At 27.7% G+C, this 14,064-nt stretch overlaps 1 protein-coding gene across 3 annotated transcripts; it reads right to left on the bottom strand.

Annotated features, from left to right (window-relative positions):
- On the bottom strand, positions 7,723-12,649 carry LOC105162836 (homogentisate phytyltransferase 1, chloroplastic). 3 transcript variants are annotated; one of them, XM_011080986.2, is made up of 12 exons: positions 12,458-12,649; positions 11,593-11,852; positions 11,398-11,481; positions 11,240-11,314; positions 10,880-10,963; positions 10,682-10,771; positions 10,508-10,609; positions 9,829-9,924; positions 9,647-9,718; positions 9,441-9,536; positions 8,179-8,283; positions 7,723-7,940 (listed from the first exon to the last, which is right to left on the bottom strand). In XM_011080986.2, the coding sequence occupies exons 1-12, from the start codon at positions 12,543-12,545 to the stop codon at positions 7,899-7,901; spliced, it is 1,194 nt and encodes a 397-aa protein (XP_011079288.1). In that variant the 5' UTR covers positions 12,546-12,649; the 3' UTR covers positions 7,723-7,898. The 3 variants fall into 3 exon arrangements, with proteins under 3 accessions (XP_011079288.1, XP_011079285.1, XP_011079287.1); XM_011080983.2 differs by lacking the exon at positions 12,458-12,649 and adding an exon at positions 12,193-12,342 and having other exon boundaries at positions 11,593-11,855; XM_011080985.2 differs by lacking the exon at positions 12,458-12,649 and adding an exon at positions 12,193-12,342.

The raw sequence follows: 14,064 nt of genomic DNA, 5'->3' as shown, positions 1-14,064 counted from the left end.
ATAATATTCTCAATATAAGAGAATATATTTTACAAAGTAAATAAATTATGGTAAAAAGTATATGTAAATATGTGTAAAATACATAATGCATATAATATTATAGAAAAAGTATGTTGTATAACTTATGAATTTTCATTCAATTATATTTCAACATAATAAAAATATACCATATCATTACTTAAAAAATATACAATACTATATATTATTTATATTATAAATTTTCATATTTTACAGTATATATATTCGATATAATATTTTATTTCTAAAAAAAGTTCAATATATATAACAATACTGGCAAAACTTATATAAATTTTTTATTAGTTGAGTAAAAAATATAAGAATTATAAATTTATGGAGTTTATATATCTTCTAATTAAAAAAATTATAATAATTTAGATTATATTTAGGAGAATAATTGTAATAGCGATCTTTTAGGGGTGTAAATAATAAGGGGTCATTTTGTTACATTTTATAGTTCAGGGTGTAAATAGACTTTATGGATAGTTTAGGAGTGCAAAATGTATTTAACCAAAAAAATATGATAAAATATATTTATTTATTTCAAATATTGAACTCTTGATTAAGCATATATATATATTTGCCAATTTTTTTTAAAAAGCATATATGAGTTTAATTTAAATATTCCACAAGGATTATTACTTTAAATATATGGAGTTTACTTCATATATATATATATATATATATTCCACAAGGATTATTGCTTTAGAAATTATATTTCAATAAATATTGAGACATTTTTTTATTTTTTATAATTATTCAGAAGCTACAATATAAAATAAAAATAACTTAAAAAACAATATCCGTAATGATTTTTTTACATTTAATCATATTTTGTGATCCCTTCAACTAAATACTATATTATATTATCACAAATTATATCACACGTACAATACGTCAAATTAAATGCTATATAATGAATAATAAAATTAATTATCAATTCATTTTTTATCTCATCAAATTCCATTATATCTAATCTTATCACGCGAACCAAACGAGACCTAATCAAATACATATAGTTATCAGTCTATATCATCTATATTGAATAGTACACTTAGAATCCAACATAATAAAGATAAAATGGATTCAAGTCAAACTTCTACTATTAAATGACATCATGTCCTCTTGCATCATAATTGCATTTATTTAAATAAAAATAGTTATATATATATATATACATACATGAACAACAACCATGGTTGAATTATAAAATCTTATAAAAAAAGCAAATTAAATATTTCTTATTTTTAATAATTATAGGAGATATGATAAAAAAATCATTGATAAATATTCATATTTAAATATAAAAGTAAATTACATCGACGCTGCTTAACAAGAAGGTTAACCAGTGGTGTTAGTGTAAATATCTATGTCAAATTTTATTAATAAATAAAAAATATACTTATAATTTTACAAAGAGTATACTGTATTTTTATAATTAAACCTAATTTCATAGAATGTCAATATACCTAAATATATAATATAATAAAATTATATATTGAAGAATCAACATATTCAATATAATTTACTCCTAAATATAATACAGGGAAAAGTATTATTTTAGTCTGCTAAGTATACCTAATTTTAATTTTTAGTCCAATAACTATGTCCATTTTTGTTTAGGTCCAATAACTTATGAAATTGCTTATTTTTAGTCCTTTGGTAGATTTTCGGACAATTTTATCCCTATGCAACATTTGAAAGGCAGTTTTAGGCGGTATGCACTTATAGGGTAAAATTATCCGAAAATATGTCAGGGGACTAAAAGTAAGCAATTTCGTAAGTTACTGACCTAAACAAAACTAGACATAGTTATTGGATTAAAATTAAAATTAGGCATACTTAGCGGACTAAAATAATAATTTTTCCTATAATATATAAAAATATATACTAAAGGTGTGTAGCCACCAACTTTGAACTTCAATTAGGCCTATTCATGCTTGTCTTTGTACCGTACCTACATAAAGTTTCGATTATTAATTCAACGAATCACAATATAAGCTGGGTACAAATTCAACATAAATTCCGATTATTAAATTAAATTTTCTGACAATTATCATATAGGATACCGTTACTATATATTAATTCAACGAATCACAATATAAGCTGGGTACAAATTCAACATAAATTCCGATTATTAAATTAAATTTTCCGACAATTATCATATTGGATACCGTTACTATATATTAATTCAACAATTCACAGCAAAAGGGTCCGAATTCAATTGGACCACATCAAATTTCGGCACAAGGTTTTAAATGCCAATTATTGTTATTATTACCTTCCCCGGAAATTACTATACAAAATTTGTGATATTTATCCATCTTTTGGTTGACTAAAAACGGATTCTTATTATTTTATTTTTTTCACAAGTAGTTTATTGCATTATTGAATAGATATTACTTTATTATATTATACCAATAATTTTAGATTAAAAAATATGTATATATGTTTGAAAGAAAGAAATAAAAAAAATATAGAGAATTATTGCAAAAAAACATTTATATTTTATTTTCACTCTATAGCATATGTAAGATAAGTTACAATACGTTTCTCTTGAAATTTGACATAATTACAAATACTTTCGCTGTATTTGAAAAATTATTAGTATCTTTCCGATTTTAATGGTTGTCTAACAATTAACCCAATTTATTAGTCTCAATTAGGCTTTCATCTATTTTTGTGGTGAATCGTCCACAATGCTCTTGTAGATTATGAATTATAATTTTATTTATTTCTAAAATTTTTTTATTTTTTTAATGGACTAAGTGAATGCTTTTTTTTTTTATAATTTTTTCAAAAATTTTCATCCATCTCGTTTGATTTTTTTTCTAAAAAAAATACAACAATAGCAAAGTTGACAATTTCAGATATCCATTCAAGAATTACATAATTTCATCAAATATTATGGGGTATTTGTAATTTTTTAAACAACAAGAAAATATTTATAATTATATCAAACTTTATAAAAGTTTATTGTAATTTACTCGTAAATATATATATATATATATATATATTGTTGTAGTAGTGATATAAGTTTTATATAAATAATTACTATATACTTAGAAGATAATATTAATTTGAAATAGAGAATATATTAAATACTTGATAACGACTTATTCAAAGAAATGAGTGAGATCTTCTCTATGTGTCACTCATTTATTTAAATAAGTCTTTATCAAGTATTTAATAAATAAAATATTTAAAAAATTATTTAATAAATAAGACAAGGGTAAAATATATTTCACCCTCATGAATTATTTCTGATGAAATATTTATTTTTTAATTAATAAATATAATATTTATTTTTTATAATTAAATTTGAATTATATTGTCCTTATATTATATATATAATTAAAAAAAATCCTAACAATTTTACTTTTTAAGGTTAATTAAAAAATATATCTTTTAATTATAATTAACTAATAAATAATTAATAAATTAAATAATTTGAATTTTATTATATTTTACAGATGCAAAGTTAAGAATGGATGAGTATACACAAAAAAATTTTACGAAAAGATTTTATTAATTTGATAATAAGATTAAGTTATTAATTATATATTCTTTTAAATAAAAAAATATAATAAAATATTAATATTTATTTATTTTTTTAATATAAATATTTAACTTTTGGTTAAGCATATATATATTTGTCAATTTTTGTTAAAAAGTATATATGAATTGTTGGTTATATTATATTTACAGCGTATCTACTGTATATATTAATTTATACTCTATTTTAATTTAAACTCTTCCCTTATCAAAAACTTAATTAAAAAATAATTTAGTAATGATTTAAGGTGCAAAACGTTAAAATATATTGAGAATAAAATACTTATTCAAAACATGTTACATCAGGGTAAATTATACGTACACCGGAAGAAATACAATATTTTTTTATAATTAATTACTGTGGTTAAAAATAAAAAAATAGTAATTAATCAAAATAAGCTACAACTAGTAAATCGCGATGAATAAAAATTAATCATACTTAAAACTTAAGCTTGTAGATCCGTTTTGATTGGCCGCAATAAATAATATTAATTTTTCATGATTTTTTAAATCATAAGAATTTATAGTGTCGAGAATAAAATATTTCTTGCAATATTACGTGGAATTCGAACGCAAAACCTTTGTCTAATAAAAGAGTTTTGAATTCTCAACCTTACGTCTGAGGGAAGGCAAAGAACTCATTGGCCAAGTAGGTGAATAGTTGCTATGACTTATGTTACAGTTATTGTGAAATGGGCAAAAGAGCAGTTGTGTAATAAATTATGTTTTAATTATAAAGGATGTCAGACTACGGATTTTTAGTAAAAATCTTTCTTGCTCTGTTAGCTCTAGTGCACTTTATAAATTATGGCGTATCCCTTGGCCTGTTGAGGGATAACATATCATACGAGCACTGTTGTATTATACATCCTTTTCCCATTTATGAAAGTTACCTTTCCCAAAAAAAAAATAAATTGTGTTTTAACTTGACAAAAATATGCATTATGTTTGTTTTTATTTTTAACTTGTTTTGGGTGTTTTGTCGAGACAGAGAGAGAAAAACAAAGATAAATAAGTGTAAGTTAGAGGTAATGCGTATGTTTGAATTTGTTTTTGGTGATAATATAAAATAAGTATGGAATGTTTGATGTTGGTTAGTGGGAGACAACAAGTATCTTTCATTGTCAAATCATGTTTCTTTTATATATATATATATATATATATATATGTATGATATGCATATAATTTATTTAGTTGTGAGTGGATTAAAATAAATAGTATTTTCTAATTATATATGTACGGAAATGAAAAAAATATAATTTATATAAATATACTTTTATAAATAATTATATACACTCTAGTAATGGATTAACAATATTTTTGTCAGATATTTTATTCGAGGTGATAAATTTAAATACATTATTCAAATAATATAATATATGAATTAACCGCGTAAAGTTGATATATTATTTTGTGTTTTTTGAAATTTTTTAATTATTCCAATAATGTAGAAAAATATTACGTATAAAATAATAAGTGGTTAAAATGAAATATATTTGTATTTAAAAATAAAAAATACAAACCTCACCGGAAAAAATATTATACAGAGGATGAGAGATGTCGTTCTTTTGCAAAGAGAAATGCTGAAATGAAAAAAAACTATCTCATAGCAGCTATTTTTGTTGGGCTTTAGGAAATATACTCATATATATATATATATATATATATATATTGTTGTAGTAGTGATATAAGTTTTATATAAATAATTACTCTTAGATTAGAAGATAATATTAATTTGAAATAGAGAATATATTAAATACTTGATAACGACTTATTCAAAGAAATGAGTGAGATCTTTGTGTCACTCCACTCATTTATTTAAATAAGTCTTTATCAAGTATTTAATAAATAAAATATTTAAAAAATTATTTAATAAATAAGACAAGGGTAAAATATATTTCACCCTCATGAATTATTTCTGATGAAATATTTATTTTTTAATTAATAAATATAATATTTATTTTTTATAATTAAATTTGAATTATATTGTCCTTATATTATATATATAATTAAAAAAAATCCTAACAATTTTACTTTTTAAGGTTAATTAAAAAATATATCTTTTAATTATAATTAACTAATAAATAATTAATAAATTAAATAATTTGAATTTTATTATATTTTACAGATGCAAAGTTAAGAATGGATGAGTATACACAAAAAAATTTTACGAAAAGATTTTATTAATTTGATAATAAGATTAAGTTATTAATTATATATTCTTTTAAATAAAAAAATATAATAAAATATTAATATTTATTTATTTTTTTAATATAAATATTTAACTTTTGGTTAAGCATATATATATTTGTCAATTTTTGTTAAAAAGTATATATGAATTGTTGGTTATATTATATTTACAGCGTATCTACTGTATATATTAATTTATACTCTATTTTAATTTAAACTCTTCCCTTATCAAAAACTTAATTAAAAAATAATTTAGTAATGATTTAAGGTGCAAAACGTTAAAATATATTGAGAATAAAATACTTATTCAAAACATGTTACATCAGGGTAAATTATACGTACACCGGAAGAAATACAATATTTTTTTATAATTAATTACTGTGGTTAAAAATAAAAAAATAGTAATTAATCAAAATAAGCTACAACTAGTAAATCGCGATGAATAAAAATTAATCATACTTAAAACTTAAGCTTGTAGATCCGTTTTGATTGGCCGCAATAAATAATATTAATTTTTCATGATTTTTTAAATCATAAGAATTTATAGTGTCGAGAATAAAATATTTCTTGCAATATTACGTGGAATTCGAACGCAAAACCTTTGTCTAATAAAAGAGTTTTGAATTCTCAACCTTACGTCTGAGGGAAGGCAAAGAACTCATTGGCCAAGTAGGTGAATAGTTGCTATGACTTATGTTACAGTTATTGTGAAATGGGCAAAAGAGCAGTTGTGTAATAAATTATGTTTTAATTATAAAGGATGTCAGACTACGGATTTTTAGTAAAAATCTTTCTTGCTCTGTTAGCTCTAGTGCACTTTATAAATTATGGCGTATCCCTTGGCCTGTTGAGGGATAACATATCATACGAGCACTGTTGTATTATACATCCTTTTCCCATTTATGAAAGTTACCTTTCCCAAAAAAAAAATAAATTGTGTTTTAACTTGACAAAAATATGCATTATGTTTGTTTTTATTTTTAACTTGTTTTGGGTGTTTTGTCGAGACAGAGAGAGAAAAACAAAGATAAATAAGTGTAAGTTAGAGGTAATGCGTATGTTTGAATTTGTTTTTGGTGATAATATAAAATAAGTATGGAATGTTTGATGTTGGTTAGTGGGAGACAACAAGTATCTTTCATTGTCAAATCATGTTTCTTTTATATATATATATATATATATATATATGTATGATATGCATATAATTTATTTAGTTGTGAGTGGATTAAAATAAATAGTATTTTCTAATTATATATGTACGGAAATGAAAAAAATATAATTTATATAAATATACTTTTATAAATAATTATATACACTCTAGTAATGGATTAACAATATTTTTGTCAGATATTTTATTCGAGGTGATAAATTTAAATACATTATTCAAATAATATAATATATGAATTAACCGCGTAAAGTTGATATATTATTTTGTGTTTTTTGAAATTTTTTAATTATTCCAATAATGTAGAAAAATATTACGTATAAAATAATAAGTGGTTAAAATGAAATATATTTGTATTTAAAAATAAAAAATACAAACCTCACCGGAAAAAATATTATACAGAGGATGAGAGATGTCGTTCTTTTGCAAAGAGAAATGCTGAAATGAAAAAAAACTATCTCATAGCAGCTATTTTTGTTGGGCTTTAGGAAATAAAATTAACTAAAACAGTTGAAAACAAGTCTAAAAACTACAAAATAAGTTGACCCAAACACACAAATGTTGCGATGGGCCAAAAACGAAGACAAACATAATGATAAAATTTTAAATAGGATAAATTACGATGAATTCTTTTGAAATTTGATATAATTATAATTATTCATCATTGTTCAGAAAAATATCAATACCCCTTTAATTTTACATACAGTGGTCCGACAACTAATTCAATTTGTTAATTTCTGTTAAACTTTCATCAATTTTTTATAATGGACTGACCAAAATATCCTTATAGATTATAAATTAAATTTTACTTAAATTGACAATTCCAAACTGTCATCCAAAATTTAGTACTTACAGTTTCTGGAGAGTATATACATCAGACCACCAAAAAAAAAGAAAAAAAAAAAAAAAAGCGCGCTGATCGACCGCTTGACAAGAAGAAGACGATGACCGCGGCGGTGCCGCAAAATATTTACCTCACAAGAGGAATAAGCAGGTACTCTGCATAAAAGAGCTGCATAGCAGAAGATGAGGTTACAAATTCACTATACATCGACAAGTCAAATAAGAAAGATCGATCAACGATCAACGATCAACGATCAACGATCAACGATCAACGATCAAACGTGACAAAATACAGGGCCGAAAAATAAATAAAGTGACTAGAGGAGCGGGAAATCGACAGTTGATCGAAGCAAAGTTTCCGATGATATATCCACAAATACACATTTAGACGATGCAAAGTGAATTACCTTCCATATGAACATGTAAAAGGACGTTACTGAAGCCTTGTTCTTGAAATCGATGGATTTCGCACGACTCCACAGCAATGAGCCCAGCACGGCGTGACCGATGACCTAAACGAGCGCAAGAGAACACGATGAGTAGCTGGCCATTTGCGATGTTTTACATCAAAACAAATAAATTGTCAACAAATTTAACCTTTCCAGTTATCCGTTTTCACCATTCTAGTGGCCGTTAAGATTGGATTCTGTGAATAAGTTCGAGATCATGGATTCAAATCTTAATGAATGATGTCTGGATGTTTCTCACTTTATTTGAATTATAGTAATTTATTTAATTTTTCTTTTTCCCATTGATGTATGATCTAACTCATGTATTACTTAGTTTATTGAGATATTGATATAATTGTATAATCATCGCTTATTAATAATGATATTTCTTAATATGTGTACAACGAGCTCCCATGAAGTTACGGACTATACGTATGGTAAAAGCATTAAAAAAGCGTAAATTACAATGAAGTCCTCTAAAGTTTAGAATAATTAAGAATACCCTCTCGTTGTTTGAAAAATCATGATGTTTGATAAAATTGTATAATCATTGAATGGAGGTCTGGAATTGTCAACTTTGTTGTTGTTGTATTTTCTTTTCTTTTTTAAACAAAATTATAAAAAATAAGATGAGGTGAATGGAAAAAGTTAAAAATTTATCCACTAAGTTAGTGAAAATTTTCAAAAAATAAGTAAAACTATAATTCAGTCCAAAAGAATATTTTGGTCAGTTCATCACAAAAAATGGAAGGAAAAATAATGGATTGTGCTAATTGTTAGTCGGCCGTTAAAATCTTGATACTTTTTCAAACAACAAGGGGGTATATGTAATTATGCCAAACCTCATGGGAGCTCGTTGTAATTTACCCTTAAAAAGATCAGTGTAGTTAAAAATATAGCATGACTATGCCTTTTCGTATAAAAACCTACTACAAACATCGTAAATTCAAACACATTATCATTTTATCACGTCTTTTTGTATAAAAAAAACTATCACAAAAATCCTTACTATTTTACTAGCGTTAGACAAGTCCAATGTATGTGTAGGAAGTGTGGGGTACGATGTTTGTTTAGAAGAATATTTTGTTAATAGTTTCGGACATGTTTTTAACACGTATACTAGAGTATACTACTCTATCGAGATATCCAATATGACTATGGCATCCAATCAAAAAGCAATACTAATACGAACAAGAAGTCGAGGAATAGTTGTGTCTTACTATAGTCCACTTGCTCCAAATGCAAGAAGACGTTGCTCCGACTAACAAAGCAACAGCATATGCCATTTCAAGAAGTGCAATGCAGATCCAGAAGACCTGCCCGAGATCGTTTGAACAAAATCAGCTTGGAAAAATTAACTGCAATATTGTAGAAAATGCTTGTTCAAGAGTTGCAATAATTATTAGCTGATGACTAAGTTACAAACCTTCTCTTGGCCCAATCGGACCGTAAAAGATTGGATCCCGTATATCTTGTCCCCGACAATATCAGGTATGTCCTAAAAACATGAAAATATCAAAGTCAGAATAGCAATTTTTTTCTGAGATTTTAATCCAGCAGTGATTTTGGGTAGAAGATGGTAATCTCGGAAGCCGCAAGGATTATTACCTTAAACAATGCAATGACAACTGAGAAGAAGCTCATGAATGCAGTCGCAAAAATCACTGGCTTCGTGAGAACAGCTGGTCGCCCATACACATACATCTAAAAATGGCGAAATGCGTTAGTGTTTTGCAAGAAATTGTTTCACATAACTGTTCATGTTGGCCCTAAAGCCGGCAGACGAGAATTACATGCGCCTTATAGTGTGTACTTTTTCAGGAAAACAAAGAGGCTATTCTAGAAAAGATGTCCGACAGTATTTCATGTGAACTCTAAAACAAATGTATCGTCGTTTATGCATGTTTGGCCTCTTAAAGTATTTTCCATTGCCGTTATGAGAAATAAAACGAAACCATAACCAGAGCTACAGATCTGTTCACGATTGTACCTATGTATGTGTTAAACGATCGATAATGACCCCTAAATTTTATGATCAGAACCACTTACACACACTAGTAATCTTTTTACAAGAAAACAATACTGTATGGAAAATAAACTGTAAAGGAAACAATGTAACTTTGGTCCTTCACCTTCGATTGGATTAACACGAAAAATGTGATAAGAAACTCTGATTGTACCGGACAAAAAGCATAGACAATATATAATTTCGTAAGATTAGTCCCCATTATCAGTCAGCGAGATTTTGCATATTAAGAGAAGAAACGACTACTTAAAGAATTAACACCTGGACGTGCAAATAAAATGCAATTTGTACAATCACTGCTCGCACCGCCAAGATGCACATCGCTGCAACTACAGCAAATCTCTTCCATCTCAAAAGTGGTACCTGCACATTGTTGGACGATGTAAACAATCAACCGATACTTAATATCAAAGAGAAGTTCTACGGTCAGCTCACGTTAATGGAATATGCAGTTCCAAGTATGAAGCTGATGAATAGAGCCCAAAATAACGGCCATGAACCAACGACCCATCCGAGCCAAAAGCTCTGCAGATATAAAAACAAGAGTTCTTTGCTGAGCAAATGTTTGCGAATAAATTCAAACCAATTAGATAACATATTATATGCAAACTACACGAAATTGTTCTTGCCCACCAAGATTGCGAAGGATGAGACGATCATCTTGCCCGTTGCAACTGAATATTCCCCAGATGCCAATGGAAGATAAGGTTTGTTTACCTGAGAAGGATATGATGTCGAAGTTTTTATCTACGCGTGGGAAAATGTAACTAATCATTGATCGAATAGTGAAACATGTTCTTCACACACTTGAGAAACAAACACATACTTGTTATCAGAGGTTTTCCCCCTAAACAGCACATGATGAAATCACTAAAACCTATTGTTATCAAGACGGCCTAGTCAAAATCCTCGATCAGCACTTAGACAACATAAAACCTTTCTTAGTTTTCACAAACACACATGGTTGCAGGAAAAACACATTTGGAAGATAACCTTGTCTATTTCAATGTCCGACAGTTGATTCAAACCAACAATGTATATATTCATCAACAGGGCAGCACCAATTGCCTGCAAGAAATAGGGCCTGGCTAAGTTTAGCATCAATCAAGTTCACAATTTTAAGATTCTAACTTACGACAACTTTGCCACACCTCTAGGACCCCAGTGAAAAATAACGGGGAAAAATCTGAGAGCTTCTCAACTGCAAGGAGAGAAACTGAGATTATGCTCAATGCCTGCTCACGGAAATAGATCGTAAGTTCTCCTACATATGAATGCACATCATATATCCAAAGACGCAAGCAGCAGTGTGCTCAAACATATAAAACAAGAATGCTGAACCTAACTGTTCCTATAACAGTATGAGGCCGCGAAAACCTGTAGAAGGCGTCTGCGGCCTGTTGCACTGATCTCCAAGGTGTCTTGGGAGGTTCAGATTCAAGCGAATGTCCAGAAGCTGAATTCACTATGTACTTCAAATCATGCCTTGGATTTAATGTAATACTTCTTTTGACATGCTGTAGCCTCAAATTCTGCCTCTGTTCTTGCAATCTCACACTACAGAGTCTTTCTACATTCTTGAAAGCTTTGCATCTTAAGACATGAGCTGCTACATACGAACCCATTATCAAGAAATAGATTTTGAGAGATCATTTCCCCACAAAAACAAACAAACATAAGAAGGGTTTCTCCTTAGATCAAAACACAAAGTACTTAAAAGACATATATTAAAAAAAACACACACACACACATTAACGAATTCAATAAACAGAAGCAAAGTGAAATCTTTTGGGAAAAAACAAAGGAGCCCTTGTGCCATTAAAGACTAATATATCAGAATTAACCCAGAATCAGACTAAAAGTACATAAAAAATCTACACCACCCATACCCCCCCCACCCCCCACCCCCCACCCAAAGAAGCAGAGGAAAGAATTTACACGCATACCAGAGGGAGATGAGCACAACTGAGCAGTAGATGGAACTGAAAGTGGGGATAAAGGTCTGTGAAAAGACACAGTTAGCAAAGACTCCATCTTTTTTCTTGAATTTGTACTCTGCAGCAACTACAAAACACCTCCTACACCTATCTTTACAACTGATAGTAATCTCTCTCTGAGAGAAGAGGGGATTTAAAAAATCTACCCCACCCATACCCCCCCCACCCCCCACCCCCCACCCAAAGAAGCAGAGGAAAGAATTTACACGCATACCAGAGGGAGATGAGCACAACTGAGCAGTAGATGGAACTGAAAGTGGGGATAAAGGTCTGTGAAAAGACACAGTTAGCAAAGACTCCATCTTTTTTCTTGAATTTGTACTCTGCAGCAACTACAAAACACCTCCTACACCTATCTTTACAACTGATAGTAATCTCTCTCTGAGAGAAGAGGGGATTAGTGAGAAAAGGGCTGCATCTGCATGTTCAACACGTGGGCAGGACCAACTGCTTCAATAACCCACGTGAAGAAAGTGAATCAAAGCCCCACTGCCAGAGCACTCTCACTACCCCAGTTCGTAAATCAGTACCAATTATCTATACTATTATTAAAAAATCCTTTCCTCGTACTAATGTTTTATTTCTTCAATTTATCCTTTAAATTATTTTACTTTTTTTAAGAAATTATCCGTAATAATAATTTAAACATTTTTTAATTAATTCTTTTTTCCTTTCAACCACGGCTCCATATCTCTCAATGCATACGTTATATTTTTTTCGTCTCTCACATTCCACTACATTTATTTCTTATCATATATTTCTTTTTTTCTTCTCACCTTAAACTATGTATTATACTTTTCACAATTTATTTTCTTATTTATACTATGATTTTTTTTATATGTTCATAGGGACGGCGTGCAACAATAACTAATATAACAAGTAAAATATACTTTATTAGTACACGATTTACAAATAATAATAAATTACATTATAAATATATAATATTTATTTTTTAATTAATTTAATTTGATTGAAATAATTTGAATAAGAATTTTTTCAAATTGAAGCTACTACCATTATAACTGAAAGGCCAAATTTTTGGTATTATATGTAAGTTACAAAGTTATTCTAAAGTAATATTAATGATCAAAGTGGGATACTGATATTAAAAATAAAATAGGTTAAATATAATTTACTCATGTAATATGTAAATGAGCAAATACCTCTTTATAAAAAAAGAATTAAAAAATTACCTTTTGTATTTCAAAATATAGCAATGTACCCTCTCACAGTAGTTTAGAAAGATGAGTAATTTGCTTTATTTTCTAAATTACAGGAAATAATCTATTATTTTATTTTTTATGAGAAACCTTTTTGCTCAATTCTCATATACTAACATAAATTCTTTTCCGAAAATTAAAAACCAGAGAAACAGCCTCAATTTTGTAGGCAGAAGCCGTTTTTGGAGTGTGCAAAGAAAGGTCTTTGTCGGGTCCCCCGACAGGGCCCCAACTATTAAATACACGTCGCTGTTCGTCGTGTTGGAATAGAACTACAAAGATTATATTATATCTGGTAAAATCATACTTAAATATATTATTTAAATACCATTGTAATAACAATTATATCAAATGCAACCAAAACATTACAAAATCGGTACCAAGTTTTTTTTCTCATGTCACTAATTTTGTAACTACTCCCAACTGTTACAAATTATAATGACTTGGCATATTTTGAAACACCTCGTTTAATCGCAATAGGCCTTTCCGTTAAAAAAAAAACCATTATAAAAAGAAATACACTTCAAATTGATAGAAAAAAATATTTTAAAAACTGTTCCAATAAAATAATTTTTTTGTAGTGCAAACCTACCCCAAACAG

The sequence above is a fragment of the Sesamum indicum genome, linkage group LG5 (assembly GCF_000512975.1).
Source record: "Sesamum indicum cultivar Zhongzhi No. 13 linkage group LG5, S_indicum_v1.0, whole genome shotgun sequence".
NCBI classification, from domain to species: Eukaryota; Viridiplantae; Streptophyta; class Magnoliopsida; order Lamiales; family Pedaliaceae; genus Sesamum; species Sesamum indicum.
The sequence above is the reverse complement of the archived record's forward strand: the minus strand, read 5'-3'. Positions and strand labels throughout refer to the sequence as shown.

Bases quoted from the DNA above. Each gene is read 5' to 3' on its own strand.
- LOC105162836 (XM_011080983.2), bottom strand. From the start codon at position 12,280: ATGGAGTCTTTGCTAACTGTGTCTTTTCACAGACCTTTATCCCCACTT. The intron at 10,610-10,681 runs GTGAGCTGACCG...AACAATGTGCAG, and splicing joins GAACTGCATATTCCATTAAC to GTACCACTTTTGAGATGGAA. The intron at 9,719-9,828 runs GTAATAATCCTT...TCATGTTTTTAG, and splicing joins TTGTCATTGCATTGTTTAAG to GACATACCTGATATTGTCGG.